Consider the following 22,018-nt stretch of genomic DNA (forward strand, 5'->3'; position numbering starts at 1 on the left):
GTGCTGAGTGGTAGGCTGCTCTACTTTTATGAAGGGCTGTCTTATAGCTTTTAAGGATATCTTGCTAGACTATATGTAACTCCAGTTTGGAGGAGTGCCATATTCTCTCCAGTTTCTGAGTTTTTTGTTTAAGCTGTCTGGTTTCGGAATTGTACCAAGGTGCTTGTTTCCTTGGATTCATAGTTTATATAGTGGGGCAATTGAGTCCAAAGTTGTTTGAAAGGTGCCTGCTGCACTATCGATAAAATGATCAATTTGGGAGGGACTAAGGTTGACAACAGCATCCTCTGATATAATGGGACATTACACTGAATTTAGCACCAATGGAATCACTTCCTTAAATCTAGCTACAGCCTGATCAGACAAACCTCTGGAAACTACAGTTTTCCTTAGTGGAGTGTAGTTGATTCGTACAAATTCAAACGTGATTAATTGATGGTCAGGAAATACAACTAGATGTTCAGCTTCAATTCCATATGTTAGGACGAGGCCGAGGGTGTGGTTGTGACAGTGAATGGGTTCATGAACAGACTGATGGAAACCAATTGAGTCTAGAAATATATAAATGCAGTACCCAGACTCTCGTTACCGGTGCACCCTGGACAGGTCGCCAGTCCATCGCAGGGCCAACACATACAGACAACCATTCACACTCCCATCCATACCTACGGTCAATTTAGAGTATCCAATCAGCCTAGTCCCCAATTGCATGTCTTTGGACGGTGGGAAGAAGCCAGAGTACCTGGAGAGAACCCCCGCAGGCATGCAAACTCCACACAGAAAGATCCTGTGCCCGAGCCAGGACTCAAACCCAGAACCTTCTTGCAGTGCTAACCACAGCATCACCGTGCTGCCTAGTCTACATCTAATTTTGATATTCTTTTGAGATAATTCAGTGGTTGTGTTAATTTTGATAAGGTTTTTCGGATTGACTCCTCTACAAGTAGAATTGGAGTGAATAAACTGACATGGTTGGGGGACAGACACAGTCTCTATGGAGTCTTAGGTGGGTAACTGCCCTAGTGGACGTGTAGAGAAGCGTGTAAGACGGCAGCTATGCCTCCTAGGATGAATGCCATCACTCCTAATCAGACCAGGTGTCCCCCAGAAAGTTTTACAATTATCTATGAAGCCCACTTGGTCTGCTGGACACCACCTCGACAGCCAGCCGTTGAACAATGACATGCGGGTAAACATGTTGTCACTGGTCTGATTACGCAGGGATCCAGAAGACACTACGGAGTCTGACATCATCTTCGCAAATGTACACAACAACTCAATGTTCATTTTTCTGACCTCCAACTGGCATGGTTGAATGTCATTACCGCCAACATGAATAACGATTTTATTGTATTTGGAATGCCATGTCTTGCAGTTTCACAAGAGTACCGATAAGTGTTTGCTTATACTGAAAAGTAATAATAAAGCCATCTTACCTTCTCATCATACAGCTCTCCTCTGAGAACTTCAGGGGCCATCCAGTAGGGTGAGCCAACAATGGCCAGAGGCTGTTTCTCCACACCATCACTGCAAAGAACCCAAGGTTTCCCACAATGTCAGATCGGTTTTCTTTTTATTTCATGAAATAATTATCAGCTCCCATTGTTTTAACTAGGGGTGAACCAATGCCACTTTTTCCAAAACAAGTAGCGTACGAGTACTTGCATTTGAGTACTCACCAATACTGAGTATTTCTGCCATTTATTTATGCCATTACACAAAGTTATTTTGAATTCATTTTCATTTTTCCACAGATATCGTATGTTATTTACATGAGTGACTGTCACAAGTTTCACTGCATGTGTTTTTCACAAAGTCGTGCAGCCACCAAATTTGTCATATGGGTATGGCTAGGAATCTCATACCTCGGCTCCAGTATGCAGAGTATGCTGTGTAATGGAAAATTTTAATATTACATTGTCTTTTCCTATGTTTGAACTTTGATTGAACTTGGTGTTGTTTTCATGTTTGCACTATGTATAAACTTTGTGGTCAAGTGACATTTTAGTTTGAGACAGTCGTATGTGTGGAAAACGTCTTGTGTCTTCCTTTTCTCTGTTTCAAATTGCTGTTTCTGTGTTCCTGTTTTTAGACAGTTTCACACGTCGCAGATGGGCAAGCTGACAAGAGTCCAACTTCAACATTTTATGACAGCAGATTTACATGTTCATCCATCCATCAATCCATACATTTTCTAACGCTTACCCTGTTAAGGGTCGCGGGGGGGGGGGGGGGGGGCTGGAGCCTTTCCCAGCAACCTTCGGGCAAGAGGTGGGGTACACATATAGACCAACAACCATTCGCACTCGCAGCGTATCCAATTAGCTTAGTCACCTCTTGCATGTCTTTGGACTGTGGGAGGAAGCCGGAGTACCCCAAGAGAACCCATGCAGGCACAGGGAGAACATGCAAACTCCACACGGAAAGACACTGTGCCCAAGTCGGGGCTCAAACCCGGATCCTTCTTGCTGTGAGCCTAACCACTGCACCACTGTGCCGCCCATTTACATGTTCATATAACCTTAAAAGGACATCTTAAGGGTAGGTGGGTGTTAATCTGCAGGGGCAACAAAGAATGTATAAAAGCTCAAGTGACTCTGTACTCTGTGGATTCTTCTTCAGCACGTGCTCGTTGTGTGTTGAACAAATTTCCCTCTTGCAAGATTAAAGAATTGCTCAGACTCAGCAGTTTGTTTGAGTGTTGCTTCTCATCTCACCAGAACTTGGAACCTCTTGGCACAAAAATTGTGCCCATCTTAATAATTCTTCCACTACAGCCGGAATCTCACATCATTGACCACCGACAGTGGCTGGTCATCCAGGGCAATATACTTGCATCTGTGATTTTGACTGCATGTGTGCTGTCTCTGGACATTTTCTCCCGCTTAGCAAGCGTCTGCTGCAATGTTGGTTGTCTCTTGTTGGTATCACGAGTGAACTCCATATACTCTGCGTCACGCTGGGATTTCAAATGTTTAATTAGGTTGCTTGTGTTGTAAGTGGTAGACTTTGTCCCTCCACTCAAGAGTTTTGCTGGAGATAATTTGCATTATGCTTTGTTTTTGTTGCTCTCATTCACCTGAAAAATCCACACTGCTGACCTGACTCCTCGCTACCCGCCTTGCACTCAAGTGCTGTAAACCGCACGCTGCCCTTATTATAGTATTGGCGTTGTAATATTGGTGGCAATTTTATGAGTACGAGTACAAGTACTGGTATTGGACCGATCCCTGATACCTGTATCGGTGCATCCCTGGTTTTAACCATGATATTTAAGTATTCAAATGAGACATGGTCTTCTATTGAAAAATAAACCAAAATGGTACATCTTTGGCAAAGTCTCTGTCAACTGTGATATGATACAGTATACCTTTGCAAACATTAAACATTAGGCTTTCTAAGTAAGGAGTTCTTTTGTGAAGGGGTTCTTATAGTATTTTGGATTTCCACAAACCAACCTGTAATCAGGAATCTTTTCTGCAAGGCCAAAATCTCCCACCACAGCAGTGAACATACCGTTTTCACATCGAACAAGGCAGTTCTGCACAGAGAAACAGTCAGCAGGTTAGATCTACAAACAACCACAGTGCTGGTAAAAGTGTGCTTACTAAAATGAACAAACTGACACAAAGAATGAAACTACAAAGACTCCCATTCAAAACTTTTGTTCTAGCCAAGCTCGACAATCATCCATAGATGATTTGCCGGATTAAAACAACCCTCGCCCACTCAGTTCTCAATACCTTGATTTTAATACCTGTTCCGACAGAATTACTTTTTTGCTTCGATACAAATTAAAATCAATTTTAATGAAATGCAAATTACATTACAAAGAAGATATAAAAAAGATATAGATTAATTTAGCAAAATGTGAATTAAATTTGGGCTGGTGGTCAACTTCTCTCCAAAAATGTGTCATGACAGGGACTTAATTTTTTAACTATTTTCAGGTCGTTTAATATCTATTATTTCGATTGAGTTTGCCCTTCCTTATTTAATTTACCTGTAGCAAGCAACTGCATTTCTTGATAATAAGGATACAAGAATTCAGTCTTTTTTCTTGTGTCATGCATCTAACTTGACCAATGAAACTTTGCTGTATTACTTGCTGTACTTTTGATTTGCAACAGCATACCCTATGACCCTGCAGATCATCCATCAATATGATATTGATTGAATCTTGTTTCATTGTACTGTACCTTTGAGGTAAGGTCTCTGTGGAATATGCCCTTGCTGTGAAGGTACTGAATACCCCTTGCTATATCCAGAGACAGACCAATCCTTACACTCCATGACAGGTATAGATCACTGTCCAGAAGCTGCTCCAGATTGCCACCATTTATGTACTACAGGAAAAGAGAAAGGACATATTTAATTAACTCATTTCAGACACCACATATTCATACATATTTCTCCAAATTAATCAAAACTGGACACGTTTATTTTCAGATTTGCAGTCATTTGTAACATGGAAATAAATCAATGCCCAGTGCGCTTTATACATTTCGATTTTTCAATCCATTCATTCAAAGTTCAGTGGTTAGCATATGCTCACCTTAACGCAGGTAGAAACAAGTACAATGCATCAAGAAACAAGAAAGTATTCACTACCCTTCACTTACCCCACATTTCATTATGTTACAGCCAGAGGTGTCAAAAGTATTCACATGCATTACCCAAGTAGAAGTATAGGTATTAGGGTTTAAAAAGACTTCTGTAGAAGTTGAAGTATCAACTCAAGCTTTTTATTTAAGTGAAAGTGTAAAAGAACTGGTTTCAAAACTACTTAAAGTATAAAAGTAAAAGTAATTAAGGGGGGAAAATGCCACTAAAGACAAAAGCTTAGAACACACCACAGTGCACTACCCACCTCCCCCAAAAGCAACATTTTTCTAAAGGCCATAATGACTTTTATGTTATGTTAAAATGTTAATGTTGAAAAATTTGGGATGCATTTGTTTCAGCCACATTTATGCCCATTGAAAATGAATGCATTTTAGTACAATGCAAATACATTAAAGAACCATATGTGTACTACTGACCATTAACATGTGTTTCATGGAGCGGAAGCTATGATGACTCATTGCCTATAAGTATTGTAAAATAAAAAAGTCAAACTTCAGAGGTATGTTATCAATAGCCTTTATTAGAATGTAAATCCAAGCTTAGCTGCAGGAATCCGTAAGGGCAACAGCGTATGTCATTGTCCATACTGTGACCAAATAAGTAATAGCTTATCGACTCCTAGTTTAATAAAACACAGATCAGACACCACAAGATGAGAATTAAGCTCTGCATAATAATAATGCCATTACTACACCCACACACATTCAAGACTCGGAACAGCTGGTGTTGACCAATAGGTTCTTACTCAACACGAAGGCTAGATCGCTTCAAACTAATCTAGTCTAACCAAAATGTTCGATTACTTTATTAAGACACTATCACAACACGTGCATAGATGTAATGAGTAAGAAACTTGGCGGACTGCAACAAACCATAACAAATCACCAGTGCTCAGATAACATGCCTCCAAACTTTTGTTAGTGGTTCAACATTTCCTGAAAAAAAACATACACTCTACATCAGAGTTACCAATAGGCTTTGTTCAGCAGCAAAAGCAGCTGGTTCTCAATGTTCTTTGAGCCAGTGCATGCTCTTGTTGGCCTGAAGATCAGCCCTGCGACACGAAACAGTCTTTCACAGGCTGCTGAGGCAGGGAGTGCCGTATTAAGCTTGAGTGATAGCTGGAACACAGATGGGAAAGTCTTCAGTACTTCTACTGTGTCTGCTGGGCATCGCAGGTCTACATCCAACTGCTGGGATGTTTCAAGAGGGCCAGTCCTCCTCAAGGAGGAAAAGAAGTCCTCTTCCTCCGATGACTAGGAGCCCTCACTGAGGCGATTCACAGCCTGACAGTCCAAGTGGCTTCTGATATAGTGAAGGCCTGTGGAATAAAAAATGAAAATCAGAACAATTTAGACTATATGACAGTATTGTAAGTGTGTGTGTGTTTAAATGTTATTTCAAACTTATTTCACTGCATTCATAGAAACTACACATATTAAGGGGAAGTTGAGAAGTGAGACTCTTACTAAGTTTGAGGATATTTTCATCACATGTCCAGCAGGTCCTAAACTTGGGAACTAGAATGGCTGCGGCTATCAGTTCTGGATCTGCAAGCATCTCTCCGAAGTGTTTCTCAAGGCCTGAAAGAAGTGCAGCAATTAAAGGCTCACAGAACTTGAAGGTGCTGGAGCTTGGTCCTTAGTAGAGTTATTGTGGGGACCAACCATTCCATCTGCACACTGGTTTCTCCCTGAAGAACATTCAGTGCCTTTGCAAATGGGCTCATTGTCTTTGCATATTCTGCAAGAAATTCAAGTTCCACTGGAGTAAACCTGTACAAAGAAGAAAAGAAAAACACAACATAGAACATTAAGCCTACTTGATGTAGCACCTTCAACTGGAGGAACTGATAATTAAAAACATTGTCATCTGAGACTTTTAGAAATGAAGTTGTGTTACTACATATCACATCCATAGTAAATATGGGGACTGCATATTGGCTTAGTCCATATGTGGCACCTGTAAGGAAACATCCTTTTGTAACACCTCAATTTTGCATTTCATTTGTATTATATTTATTTCTGATTAAAAAGTTAAGTCTGGTGTATTACAGTCACCAGCAGGGGGCAGTGTACAGTGTTTCATGGTGTATTACTGCAAGCTGTCTATGAGAGTTTTTTAGTTTAAGAGGCGGTGCAGAAAGAGCGCAGACTGAGTTTCTGGTGCTGATGTATAGTTGAGCTTGTATGTTTTTGCTGAGTCTTGCTGGTGAAGGAAATAAAATTAACACTTTTCCACATCATGAATGTCCTCCTGTCTTGGTGGTATTAGACATGCATGTGTTCTACAGAATTAAACCAAGCATTTACTTGGCTGTATCTGGTTCAGTGCAGACAGCTGCAAGGGCTCCTTCGCCTTATTCTCTTGTTAATCTCACTATTCTTTCTACAGCTGAGAAGAATGAATTCAACCTTGTAGCAACAGGCCTTACAAGTTGGAGTTTGCAGTGGTCTTCAATTGCTTCAGATGCAATGCTTGATCTTGAACTTTTATTCCACAGGCTACAGCATTTGGCAAATGTGGACTGTGACATGCACTTGTACAGTGGGTTGACCTCTGCTTTTAAAGCATCAACTGTGGACACTAAATTGAGGAGGTGGCAGGCACAGCAATGGTGCTTGGGTAGCTGGTATTCCAAGCAGTCATCTTCTTCCAACAGGGATCCGGCATCAACAAATTCAACACCCTCAAGGCTTTCCTCCTCTTAATTGTAATCATCATTTTGGCCATCATCCTCTTCTCCATCACACTCTCCTCTCTTCAGGATTGTTGTTCTCGTCAGTCTGCCCATAAACTCGGAAGGCTTTCAATAAGTTTGATCCGTTGTCAGTTGTAGTGCGAATGATCTGATATTGAATTCTGTGTAAATATCATTTAGGGCACTAGCCAGGGCAGAAAAGGTATGTGACCCTTTAAATTGCTTGCATGCCAGGGCAGCACAGGATCTCTGCATGGTCTGGGGGTTGAACCAGTGGACAGTAACACCAATGAAACCACGACGGTGTGCCATCCAGCACTATGTTGTTGTTGCGATGAACTCAATTTCACTAAGGGCAGCTTTCAGTTTTTGTTTCATTTTAACAGAGGCCTTTAGGACTTTGTTAAAAACAGCACTGCGCGTTATGACATTTGTACTTGGCTGAAGATGTTGCAAAAGCTCAATGAAGCCCAGTTCCTGAAAAATGTGAAGTTGGTGCAAGCTTTGGACCAAGAATTTGAGGACTACTTCATCCACACTTGCCTGGGACACTCTTCGAGTCTCCCACAGCTTGGTTTGTTTGGAGGGTGGGGTCAAAAAACCTTCAGTGGATGACTTCCTTTCGAGGGCTGTTGAAGAAAGTTGGGTGTACCTCTCCAGACGAGTGGGGTGTTTCTTCTGTGGAGAAAATGAATACACAGGCACAGATTGAGATTCATATTATTTCTCTCAAATCACAAACTGAGACTATCTAGGACTTCTGCTGTGTTGAATGTCATACTGGAAATTCATGAATGAAGGTCAGAATACAAGTTAGGGAGCAGTTTCACTGGTCTATGCAATTATTTTGAGCAGAACAGAATAGTGCCACTTAAAGCTGTTTTAGAACCACAAGCAGCAGCAGGCATGACTGAAAAGTAGCATTATCAATGAGATAATCTGACTAAATTCATTTTTAACTGCATTTGGCATTTAGCTCTTTACAAGGACCCATAAGGCCTGCCCCACACAGGCACGTGTACTCCTATACGTAGACAGGATCATCATGCCTATCCTTAGTACATGTTTTATCAACCAGCTGAGACTATAGCTTTGCACAATTAACCTACAAATATTGCATATAGCAATAATATAAGCTCAGATGACATTTGGCTACAGTTGAATTTCAAATCTCACACAGAGCCCACCACACGAACTTGACATGATGAATCATAGCCTACTGCTAGCAAGCAAACCATGACATGTCTTTGCATGTTCCTAGCCATAGCAAACATTGCAAATTTACCATTAGTAGATAAAACGTGAACCCAAAATACCCCCCCCCCCCCCCCATGTCTGGGGCTCCATAAGTTGGGTTACTACAATATTTTGTCGATAATCGACTGACAATAACAAACTTTCAGCTTACCTCTATGTGCTTTTTCAAATTGGACGGCGAGTTTTTGATGGCCATTAGCTCATGGTACTTGTGTGCGCAGAGCTTGCAGCACATGTGAAAGGAGTTGTATTTGCATCCAAACATTTCAAAAAATTCTTCCAAGTACGGCCAGGGATGTAGAAGGGTTGACTTGTCTTCCTGACTATCAACCTCCTCGCTGGTGCTTGGCTGGGACATTTCGCTCGAAGTGTCTTGAGTCTCTGCTACCAACATCTTCATCTGCTTTCCTTGCTAGAGTGTGACATAATTTGTGTAATGTGAAGGTGCGATGAATCGCGCACAAACCAATAGGGTGTCAGAATGGTACATGTTTATACTTCTCATCCAACCACAATCAAATTTCTCTATCTGGATGGCATGATTTATCTGGATAGGTTTTTTTCTGTGCATGTGGGTTTTTTTTTGAATGATGAAAAGCTGTAATGAAAACAATCTGAAACAAATAGGAGTAACAAGGCTATTTTTAAAATATAAGAAGTAGAAAGTACAGATAATTGTGTGAAAATGTAAGGAGTAGAAGTAAAAAGTCGGCTGAAAAATAATTACTCCAGTAAAGTATAGATACCCAAAATTTATACTTAAGTAAGGTAAAGTATTTGAAAGTTGGTGCCACATCTATTCCATCATAAGCCATCAGAAGTCACTGACATTCATAAAAGCGAAACCATAAATCTATACAAGTACCTCGCTTAACTAGATTTTAAAGATCAGACACAGAGACTGCCCAATACAAACAGTCCATATACAGGTGTTTCATACAGCAGAAGACATTATAAATACAAAAAATCATATGCAGATATTTTATGGGAAGCATGACGAATTCCTTTATGGCAAAAGGGCTCTGCTGTGTCTGAGGTAAAAATCCAGTATCCCTCCCTCAGGAGCAGTGAGTTAATGATGTCAGCAGCGTAGGGGGGGGATTTTTTTAAATGCACCAAAACTTTAGGGATGCTGCAGAGCCATGGCTGACCTGCTCATAGTGTCGGGCCATAGCATTGTCTATAGCTCTTTTTAGACAGAGAATGCACCAAATTTGTAGCAAGGCAGAGGCGGGAATTTGCCGTCTTGTCTGTGTGCAATGGACATAATATTCCTCTTTCCAAAAAAGCCGCCACTTGTGTGGGCGTAAATATGTTACGTGACGTGCAGTACGAAGTTGTACGTGAACAGTGACGTACAACATATACCTCGGAAGAATATTCAGCCCCCTAACAGTCTGGTAAACCTTGTAGTGTCACAGTCCAATCTCCCTTTGTTGCTGCAGCTGTTGTGGTCACAGACTTGGAGGTACTTTTTCCGTAAGTTTATCAACTTGCTGGTGACGTTCCGTCATCCGGCAATAGCCATGTCACCCAAGCTCCTCCGCAACCTTTTTATACAACAAGCCATCCTTCACAGTCCCATGTGGTGGCTATCCACGGTCCACTCGCAAGTGATGGTTAGCAGCTCCCTGATCTCAGCGGCTCCCAGGTGCTCATCTTGCTGATGTGACGATGCATCTGAATAATATTGAGCTCTGTGACAGTCTGTAAGTTTCAAAACAGCAGTTTGCTGCTCTGGCTGCTATTTTGAGTCCCTATCAGTCTAATGTTAAGATATGAGGATCTTTAGATCTCTTTTTTTTTTACCAAAATATACCAAAACAAAGGACACTTGAAGCCATGGACCACATGGGTGATGCTGCATAAAAGACTATGCACAGGGGATGGTCTACAACTTGGCACTGGCCTAAGAAGAAACTGTCTAACAGAGACCAAGTTTTTCTGTAAGCCAAGTGGTCAGTAAGGATATAAACCCTGCTGGCAACATTTATAGAGAAGCTACTCCCTTTCAGAAAAAGTCTTCTTTATCATCTAACTACAACATGAAGAAATCTCTGTCCATCTAACCCTCAAAGACCATCTCCTCCCTGGATGGCTGAATCCATATGGAATTGTTCATTTCTTGTTTCTATTATGTACTACTGAGCTGTGTCCTTGCACAAATTTAAATTGAGATAGTGAGAGTGGAACATGTGATGTAAATTATAAAGGACAGTTTGTACATTGAAGAAGCACCATCAAAGTTTCTACACTCCATGCAGCTGACCAATCACAGCATCATTTCTTAACTGGCAAGGAAACAAACAGTTATAGTAGAGTGTTTCTCAGGCCACATCAGTTGAATAAAATATGAATTGTCCACTTAAAAACAAGAAATGTTGTCCCTACCTTTTCTCTGTATTCTAAGATGCCACTGTGTTTTGTGAAATGTTACTGTTTTCGGAAATGTCTTTGCGTTGTCTGAAATGCTTTGCTGTGTTAAATGTTCATGTGAAATGTTTGTTATCTTATACATTATAGTGTTTTGTGAACTGTTGTGTTTTGTGAAATGTTAAGGTTTTGTGATGAAAATGCTTTTGACCTTCAGGGCCACTGTAGAATCAACTGTAAAACATAAAATATTACATAAGTTTCCACAGTGTGGATGGATTTTATCAAAATCAGGGTTTCCCTGTTTCATTTTGGCATTTTGTACAACCACATTAATATCAAAACAGAAAATGAAAAGATAAATTATACAGTCCCTACACAGAGTCTCATAGTACTAAAATGTTCTATTTTTACTCAAATTGACAATAAAAATGTTTTAAGACTTTTTGGGTAAAGACTCAAGAAGGGTAATTTATCAAACAGCTATTCAACAAACAAAATATATTTTAAACTGCTTGAACTGTAAGTATGGAAGTTTCACACATTCACCTCCCATCCATCCACTTTCTATACCACTTATTGGTGGAGATTCATGGGGGAACTGGAGCCTATTCCAGCTGACATTGGGCGAGAGGTTGGGTATACCCTGGACTGGTTACCAGTTTGTCACATGGCCATGGCTGGGCCATCAGCAGCAATTAGGGGCTCAGTATCCTGCTCAAGGATACTTCAACATGGTCACCAGGGGAATTAAGGATCGAACCAGCACCCCCACATCTACAGTCTGGATTGGGTAATCTTCTGGTTTCCAAGGCCAGTTTGATTTACAGATTTAACCCAGTTTAAATATTACAACATGTTCTGCTGGCATTTTCCATGATAATCTGTTCTCAAAATGTAAAAAAAAAAAACAGCATATAGGTTCCTGGAACCGTCACCTTTTTGTGGTGGAGGAGTTTGAGTGCCCGAGTGACCCTAGGAGCTATGCTGTCAGGGGCATTTTGCCCCTGGTAGGGTCACCCAAGGCAGACTGGTCCGAGACGAAGGGCCAGATGAAGAACGGTTCAACAGACCCCTCATGGAAGTAAAATCAAAGAATTTGTGTACCCAGCCCAGAGGGGCACCAGGGCACCACCCTGGAGCCAGGGGTAGGGGCTCGATGGCGAGCGCCTGGTAGTCGGGCCTGGATTCATGGGGCCCAGCTGGGCCTAGCCTGAACAGGAGACATGAATTCGTCCTCCCATGGACCCACCACTCGTAGGAGGAACCAGAAGGGTCAGGTGCACTGTGGTGGGTGGAAGTCCAAGGCAGGGGCCTTGGCTGTCTGATTCCCAGGCGTGAAAGCTGGCTTTTGGGACATGGAATGTTACCTCTCTGGTGGGGAAGGAGCCGGAACAGGTGGAAGAGGTTCAGCATTACCGGCTGGATCTAGTTGGCCTCACCTCAACACCTAGCTCTGGGTCCGGAACCCAAGTCCTTGTGAGGGGTTGGACTTTCTCTTTCGCTGGAGGTGTTCCAAGTGAGAGGGTGAGAGGCGGAGGGTCAGGTGGGCTTTTTGATCACCCCTAGACTCTCTGCCTGTATGTTGGGGTTTATCCCAGTGGACGAAAAGGTTGCTTCCCTGTGCCTTCAGGTTGGGGAACGGGTCCTGACTGTGGTCTGCGCTTATGCGCAAAAAACCAGTTCAGAGTACCCACCCTTTTTGGAATCCTTGGGAAGGGTACTGGATGGTGCCCCAACTGGGGACTCCATTGTCCTACTGGGAGACTTCAATTCTCACTTGGGCAATGACAGCGTGACCTGGAAAGGCGTGATTGGGAGGAACGGCAGGCCTGACCTGAACCTGAGTGGTGTGCAGTTATTGGACTTCTGTACAAGTCGCAGTTTGTCCATAACACCATCTTCGAACATAAGGATGCCCACTGGTGCACGTGGCACCAGGACATCCTAGGTCGAAGGTCTATGATCGATTTTATAGTCGTATCATCTGACTTGCGACCGCATGTTCTGGACACTCGGGTGAAGAGAGGAGCTGAGCTGTAAACTGATCACCATTTGGTGGTGAGTTGGATCAGGTGGCAGGGAAAGACGCTGCGCAGACCCGGCAGGCCCAAACAAGTAGTGAGGGTTGGTTGGGAACACCTGACAGAAGAACCTGTCAAAACGATCTTAAACATCCACTTCCTGTAGAGCTTTGACCACATCCCGGGGGCGGTGGGGGACATTGAGTTTGAATGGACCATGTTCCATGCTGCCATTGTCGAGGCAGCTGTTGTAAGCTGTGGCCGTTAAGGCTGCTGGGGCCGGTCGCAGCGGTAATCCTCAAACCTGCTGGTGGACACCAGAGGTGAGGGGAGCCGTCAGGCTGAAGAAGGAGACTTACAGGGCATGGATGGCCTGTGGGCCTCCAGAGGGGGCCGACCGGTACCGGCAGGCCAAGTGTTATGCAGCCGTGGCAGTCGACCAAGGCAAAAACTTGGGCGTGAGAGGACTGCGGTGAGGCCATGGAGAATGACTATTGGTAGGCTCCAAAAAGGTTCTGGCAAACCATCCATCACCTTGGGGGGGTAGGTGGCAACTTGCCCACACTGTTTACAGTAGGGGCAGGAGGCTACTGATGTCAACTGGGGATATAATTGGGCGGTGGAAGGAATACTTTGGACAAAAGCGTCTGCTAAATGAAATTGTAGAATTGAAATTGTACTTTGAGGAATCAATCCCACCAAAACGTACTCTGTGAAGGAGACAGAGTTTGGGGAGTGCTTGGTGGGGGCATGGGAGGGTGCTGGAAGGGGCATGGGAGTTTGCCCAACCAGTTCACATGTGTTTTGTGGATCTGGAGAAGGCTTATGACTGTGTTCCCGGGATCACCCTGTGGGGGGTGCTCTGGGAGTATGGGGTGGATGGCCCCTTACAAAGGGCTGTTCAGTCCTTCTACCGGAGGAGTGAGAGTTTGGTCTGCATTGCCGGCAGTAAGTCGGACTTGTTCCCGGTGAGGGTTGGACTCCGCCAAGGCTGCCCTTTCCCCCGGTTCTGTTCATAAGGGAGAGTGTCGTCTCTGCTCTTTGTAGCTGATGTTGTCCTCTTAGCTTCATCAGGACACGACCTCCAGCTCTTGCTGGGACAGTTCACAGCCGAATGTGAAGCGGCTGGGATGAGAATCAGCACCTCAAAGTCTGAGGCCATGGTCCTCAGCCAGAAAAGGGTGGTTTGCCCACTCCAGGTCGGGGGGGAGGGGGGGGGTCCTACCTCAGGTTGAGGAGTTTAAGTATCTCGGGGTCTTGTTCATGAGTAAGCAGAGTAGGATGGAGCGGGAGATTGTCAATCTACGTTCCAACCCTCACCTATGGTCATAAGATTTGGGTAATGACCAAAAAACCGAGATCGCGAATACAAGCGGCTGAAATGAGTTTCCTTCGCAGGGTGGCTGGGCTCTCCCTTACAGATAGGGTGAGAAGCTCAGTCATTCGGGAGGTGCTCAGAGTAGAACCGCTGCTCCTCCATTTTGAGAGGAGTCATTTGAGGTGGTTCGGGCATCTCGTGAGGATGCCTCCTGGATGCCTCCCTCGGGAGGTGTTCCAGGCATGCTTAACCGGGAGGAGGCCAGAGGCCAACCCAGGACACGCTGGAGGGATTATATCTCTCAGCTGGCCTGGGAACGCCACGGGATTCCCCCGGAAGAGCTGGTGGAAGTGGCTGGAAAGAGGACAGTCTGGGCTTCCTTGCTGAGGCTGCTGCCCCGCGACCCGGACCAACTGGATAAAGCGGAGGACGAGGACGACGACGAAGACGATAACAGCATATGGGCCGTGCAGCTAGGTGCCAAGCCAAAGGGGAAACATTACAGAAACATCAGGGGAAGATGGGTCAAGATGGCTAAAAGGATTACCGGTATCTTTTGATTGACAACATAATGTGACACGACAAAGTTGGTCAGAGATATGAGAGAAGGCTTTACCTCAGTCAGTGCATGGAGTTGACCCTCATGAACACACACCCCAAGGAACCTGAGGAGAGGTAGAAAAGGGTTTCATAGGCTGCTTTTCACAATTTATTATCAGTCCACCTTCTTCAAATTATCTCGATATTTTAAAATAAAAGACGTCTTCTATTGATACCTCAGCTTGTCCAAATGTTTTCTCATAGCATATTGCTGGTTAGATTTGTTCAATTTGGCCATATGTATTCTGATTATTTGGATTGAAAAATCAGAGAAAATTAAAACTCACAGGTTTCTGGTAAAATGGGAACAAACCTGAAAACTGCAACTGGACTAGACAAGTAGCTACTACTATCAATATACAGAAACCTCAAAACTGAGTTGATGTCAGAAAAAGTTCTTCAGTTGAAATCTTCATATCAACCAGTGACGTGCAGTGAGGTTCATGGCTGGTGAGGCACTGACGTCATTAGTCAGATTTACAAACATATAAACCCACAGTGTAGCTCATCTGATTGGCAACAGTTGGCGGATTATGTTTTAAGTCTCATATCAGTATTCTTTACAAATACAAACTGTAGCACACAAAAAATGGATTTAATTTAAAAAAAAGCATTATTATGGTCTTAGCATCCGAGTCCAGACATTGTCAGAAGTTGAGAAAAGCAGGCAAGAAAAGCAGAAAAGACGGTTTCTTGCTGGACATCCACACACACATTTTGCGTGTACCACTCCATTTAAAAGAACGGGTCTGTACCGTAGTCTGAATCAAGCTACGTAGCTCCGGCGTTGGTCTGCCTTTAATTATTGCATCCTGCTTCAATTGAAAGTCCAATTTATAAAAGTGCCTGAGTTTGTAGATGTAATCCTCCTCCATGGACACACTGGGAAAACACACAAACTGTTGCACTGCACTTGTTCATTAGCTAGCTTACTGTCACTTATTCTCTCGCATGATTACATTTGCATCAGCATCCCTGGGATCACCAGTGTCCCCTACAGTGAGGCTGGAGAACTGCATGCCTCACCAAGCGCCTCTTCCCAGATGTTTTATGATTTCTTGGCACATGAAAAGACAAAGTAAATTATATCAGCTAATAACTACGGAAATTTAGTTCATCGAGTTAAAGTGTTTGAATAGTTTAATACCTTCATACAAGGAGACAGCAATATACTAGGTTGCTGGGTATTGCTCAGTCCATGGTGAGGCGGGCTGCTGCCTCACCACACATCTTGAGTCCGTGGCGCTCAGTATTTCAACGCTAAATGGGAAAATTCAGCAATTTTGAGTCAAAAATGATCAAAAACTCGTGGAGATAACTGGAAAATAACTTGGATCACTCAAAAAAATTAAACCGTTTAATTTTTTTTCTTTCACTTTTTTTCTTTTCTCTGTCCATGATGTCAGGTGAGGCACCCCTGAACTGCACGTTACCGATATCAACCCACAAACAGACGTTTGTTTGGTCTTTTTGTTAGGTCTCAGAGATGCCTGGGTTTTAGGAAACTACAAATAGCCTTTTACTGATGCAGGTGTGGTGAAGGACTGCATAGGAGTGGTGCACAGTGCTTCGTAGAAGAGTAAGGACTTCTAAGGACCAACTGGAGATGCAGACTACTGGAAACTACGCCCTTAACAAACTCACTTCCTGATGAAGACCTAGTGACACAGTTGATATCAAAAATCGATGTGCATTTAAAGCCCCTTTCACTCTGCACCGAAAACGTGTCAACATGGGTTTTTGGGCACTCTGAAAGGGTCAACTCAGTATTTCGACCTGTGTCGACCGACTCGCCAAGTGACCCGGTTGTTTAGCAGCTCAGCTCGGCTCTCCTGCAGTGTGAAAAAGGCAACCTGTGTCGTCTCAGGTTTCACACAACCTTCCTGTCGCATCCTGATTTTGTCACCGTGCTGCCTGTCAGGATTCCCCTATAAAACTCCATCCTCCTTCGCTGCATTAGCGCTCAGACATTTTCCAATTTGCGCCTAGTTTGTATGCTTTGCAAAAGAGACAACATTGCAATGCACGAAATGACAATGCTAATGTTTGACTCGACGACGTCCATGTTGTCGTTTGTTTACCTGTCAGTGTTCCGCCGCAGGTTTATGTGATGATGTTGACAGTGCAATGACGTATGAGAGAGAAAAACACAGGCCTTTACAGCGGGAGTTCAGATCCGGGTCTTCTGGAAGCTTGAATGAGCCCTAATGCTGAGCAAGTTGACACGCGTTTTTCTGTGTGAAAAGGGTATAACTGACTTTGGATGAATTAATTGACAGCACTGATAAAGCCTAAATACGCTTGGCCTCAAACTACCCCATGGCCATACCAGGGACGGGATCATATTTAAAGCAGAATATTTGATGACCTTTTACAAAATTTGTGAGTTGACTTTAATCCAAAAACACTGAAATCCCTGACCTAAACTCATTTGATAAAATCGAAGGCAGGGTTCGAACTAAGGGGAGGCCAATGGGGACTTGGCTCCCATAGCTAAAGTCTCGGCACCCGTAGATAAGACCCCCTGTGGCAGTCTTTTTTTCCAGATTTTGTTTTTTTTTGTGTGTGTGTGGCGTGACTGTGTTTTCTTAGTCTGGTTCCTACTGCCCATAAATTGTTTCATGTGTTTTTACTTTATTTAATTTTAATACAGCATTTAACTTCACAATATTTTCCTTCCCCATTCACTTCCGTTTAGTGCGAGTGCTCCATTCAATGCAATGAAGCTTTATTGACACAATTTGTCAGACAACATTAGCGATCGATAGCTAGTAGACGGAATGCCACAAAAAAGACTGTGACCAAAAGGGACAACAACAAGCCTTGAAAATTTTGGCTTCACAAAAAAATTAAACGAACAGCATCCAGCACGGCGACAGCTGACGACACCGGCTGTGGGCTGGGCACCAGTGCTGCTCCTGGACCCGAGAGAGCAGACTTAACTAAAAACGTTAGCTCGGCTAACGTTACCAGTGCCACCAATGATGAAGGTAAAAACCTTTTCGGCAAAGATTGATTGATTGATGAATAGCAGTTTGCATAGGAAAAGCTACAGTTTCATCGTGAAAGTACTGTACAGGGGACTCACTGGTACACTGGTTTATTTGTTTAAATTGGGGTCCATTTTTAAACTCTCGTAACATTGAATGACATACAAATACAACAAAGTACTATGCAGTAGATATGAAAGAAAAAAGGTGCATATACAGTATATATATATATATATATATATATATATATATATATATATATATATGTCAGAGGTGAGTGAGAAAAGGAACAAATATTGATGGTAAAGACTAGAGTAAGACTGAATAGGGACATCACACAACATTTAAATCCTACTGTTAATTTTAAAATAGATATATCCTCTAAAACTGGCTTCAAATGGTGACCTTTTTTGGAGACAAAGTGCCAAGTTTTTTAAAAAGGGACCCCAATTTAGACACCAAATGGGGAGCTATGGGGGCCAATTTTTTCCAGCAGCCCCCATAGCTCTCTGGGTATAATTCGACCCTTGATTGAATGCTTTATAGATTACATAGATTACTCACCGGAGTATGTTAGGGTGGCAAAGCCTGTTCATGAGTTGCACTTCTCGTAACATATTTGCTTTATTGCTTGCCAGTGTGTTCATTTTCAGTGCCATCACCTGCCCGGTAATTCGATGCTGCACCTGGGAAAAATAAAAAAGTGAGACAATGTGTGTGTGTGTGTGTGTGTGTGCGTGTGTGTATAATCTAACATTTATAAAGTAGTGATATCATACTCTTTCTGATAATACCAATATAATTTCTTACGTGAGAAAGAAGTGCTGTATGGAGATGTAAACTGTGTTCATACAACATAATATATAATTGCACATACAAATACTCATACGAAATATTTGTTTATGATATAAACTATATTACACATCTAGAAGTGTCACATAGATTTGACAACAAAAGCAGCAACCTGCATCCCCCATCATTTTGAACAAAGCCCAAAGTTTCATACTTTCGACAGTGGCATGTCTGAGATATTCCATTTGAGCTGAGCCTCTGTTTATCATTGTTGCATCTGAGCATCGTAAAATATATAGAACACAAAAACATCTCCTCTCTTTCTTCTTCAGTATAGCTAAGAAATGCTCATTCTATTGAAGAATGTATCTATTCTCTTGAGATGTGGCTCAAGGACATAATCAATTTTCTCCGTTTGATAAGGATAAGATACGCACAAAATAACCTATGACAGTTTGATCAGACCAGGAAACCCCTCTTATTTTGCTGCAACAAAATGTAGTATATATACACACACACATATATATATATATATATATATATATATATATATATATATAAATATATATCTTGATTTTGTCTAATTATCAGCTATTAAATCATTTTAATGTAATATAAATATTTATCTTTTGAGCTGTAAAGTCTGTGAGATAGCGCTATGAAACAATTGCCCAAAAAGTACATCATGTTGAACAGAATCAATGTCACTGATTTATTTCAAGGTATGGTGAAGAGGTACAGTAGTTTGTGGGGAGTTTCGCCGTTTTTCCTGATATACTACCTTCCAAGAGTCGAAACAAATGATTCAGGACCAATCATTTTCATGTATTTTGTGTAATCTGAGGTGACATAAAACAAGAATATTACAATAGCTCTGCAAATAGGTGACAGTCATTGGACCAATTCACATTAATAATGATCCAGGCATCCAGAAACACAACTGAATAAAATAACAATGTAAGAAAGGGTTCGGGGAGTGCCTTGTATTAAAGGTTTTGGACTAGGCTAGGTCTTGGTTTCTTTCACCTGTTCAAATGGGTTTGACGGATAGTTTTAGCCTGCAGAGTACAGACAGCATCTGGACATTCAAGAGCATACATCTGTGTGTGTGTGTGTGTGTGTGTGTGTGTGTGTGTGTGTGTGTGTGTGTGTGTGTGTGTGTGTATTTATAGCTCGGCACTAATAGGCTTTCTGGATTTCTCCATCACCCTTCCTGATCTGCATTAATCCATCAGTTAATTAGTGAGCCCTTCACCCTGCCCAGACTGGAGGGTGTACACATTGCAGCTTCGCACAGAAGACTGGTAAATACAAAAAAAATTCAGCCACCAGAATTAACAGTATTTTGAACAATTAACACTTGCAATACTCAATACATATTGCATTACATACGCAAGAGTGAGAAGGCAATATGCCCCAATAAAATAAAAACTCTGAGAGAAAGGGGTGAAATCACATTATTTATTCAGCAACTTTGAGAGATTATGGAGGTAGTGCAGGACAGGTGTACAACTCAGCGTAGGAGGCAGCTGCAGCCCTCCACACCCAAGGCACCATCAGTGAGGCCCAATACCTGCTTGGGCATAAAGAAGCTACATCCAGAACCCAAGTCGGACACTCGCAAGTGCTGTTTGAACAATGGAGCAGGCAAGGGAAAGGAAACAGGACAACTGCAGACTTCTTGAGGGAGTCGGGGATAAGACCTGAGCTCAAACCCTTTAAAGGTAATGGGCCACACTTGAGCGAGTGGAACATGAGCGCAGTCCAACACTTTCTCACCTTATCTATCCATCACTCTGTCACACATTCACTCAGTTAGATATAAAGCTACAGCTACATATAAAACATAATTGACTATTAAGAACTGGTTAAATGTATTGCAAAAACAAAATTTAAACTAGCTTCAGTAGTGCTTAAATTAGTCATCCTCTGCTTCAGTTATGCACTGCTTCTTTTATGCTCCATAAAAATGTTGAACTTAATCTTGAGTTTGTCGGACTGAACAAATCTTTGTTTTCAAATAAGGTTTTAGTGTAGCTTTTGATGTTTCAGTGTCAGTTTTGTCCTTCCATCCAGATGCCACTGTCTAATAGAGACAATTTAACTAAAATGTACTAAAACACACACACCCCAATCCAGTGACCCAAATAAACTGAAAACATATGAGCCAAATGACCCACAGGAGACTGCTCAACTTGCTACGTCTAACCCAGAAAGAAAAGATGAGAAAATATCCAAGTGACTTGCAACGATAAAGAAAGAAAAGGCAAAACTGTGACACCTATGCATGCATAGACGATGAAAACGTCCACATCCTTGATGAGAAACTAGCTAAAGTGCCTTAGTGAAAACAGCAAGCATTTCAGAGTTACTGGTCAGTATAATGTGCAATGCAAAAAAACAAAGGACTGCATGTATCATGTCTGTGTGGACTGCTGTTATAAGGAGATAGAAATAAATCTTTAAAAAGACAACATATTCACAATATGGCAGCAGTTGGAAAGAGTCATGACCACATGTGGCAATAAGGAATACACAAACAACATCAAAGAAAATGAAGGCGAAACATGGCAGGACCTCACTTGTGTGAGTGGTGGCCTGTTGACGACTTCCACCAAAATGGAAAGCATTGCAATAAAATATTCCTATTTTTTCATACTTCCATTCATAATTTTCTACCTCTTATCCTATTAAAGGTTGCAGGGGGCTGTATCCCAGCAGGCTTAAGGCGAGAGGTGAGGTACATCCTAGATGGGTCGCCAGTCCATCGCAGGGCCAACACATATAGACAGACAACCATTCACACTCACAGCCATGCCAACAGTCAATTTAGAGTATTCAATGAGCTTGCCCGTCTTTGGACAGTGGGAGGAAGCCAGAGTACCCTGGGAGAACCAACATTGGCACAGAAAGATCCCGTGCCCAAGCCGGGGCTCGAATCCAGAACCTTCTTACTGTGAGGCGACAGTGCTAACCACTATACCACCGTGTCGCCCAATTTCCAAATCCATTCCTGCTATCCATTAAGGACAATTTCCCTGGGAGAAATCACGTGAGTCACTGAAAAATGTTAATTCTATTCTTAAAATGAATCCCTGTTGTTGAGTTGTATACATAATACTCTAATAAAGATAGAGCGTGGCTAAATGGGCATTTTTAGAAAATTTGATTTTTGTTTCATTTTTGAAAGCCTTATTTGTCTTTGATCCTTATTCACTTTTTATTTATTGTGTTGTACTCACTGGTTGATACACTTATTCACACATAAAAAAGAAATGTCAGAGCTGCATCATAGGAGACAAGTAAAAAGTATGAAATGAAACAATGACATAAAATA

General features: G+C 42.3%; 1 protein-coding gene across 3 annotated transcripts in view; it reads right to left on the reverse strand.

Moving 5' to 3' along the window:
- The window catches only part of LOC147256975 (dual specificity testis-specific protein kinase 2-like), a 51,177-nt gene that overhangs the window by 15,177 nt on the left and 13,982 nt on the right, over positions 1–22,018 (reverse strand). For all 3 annotated transcript variants that reach the window (XM_086210706.1, XM_086210704.1, XM_086210705.1), the window contains 5 exons: positions 18,454–18,575; positions 14,916–14,964; positions 4,200–4,346; positions 3,459–3,541; positions 1,437–1,527 (listed from right to left, as the gene is read on the reverse strand). In XM_086210706.1, coding sequence (XP_086066832.1) covers positions 1,437–1,527; positions 3,459–3,541; positions 4,200–4,346; positions 14,916–14,964; positions 18,454–18,575 — 492 coding nt within the window. The remainder of the gene's footprint in view (positions 1–1,436; positions 1,528–3,458; positions 3,542–4,199; positions 4,347–14,915; positions 14,965–18,453; positions 18,576–22,018) is intronic.

The sequence above is a fragment of the Aulostomus chinensis genome, chromosome 8 (assembly GCF_037954235.1).
Source record: "Aulostomus chinensis isolate RoL2024-O1b breed Wild chromosome 8, RoL_Achi_v1.0, whole genome shotgun sequence".
NCBI lineage: Eukaryota > Metazoa > Chordata > Actinopteri > Syngnathiformes > Aulostomidae > Aulostomus > Aulostomus chinensis.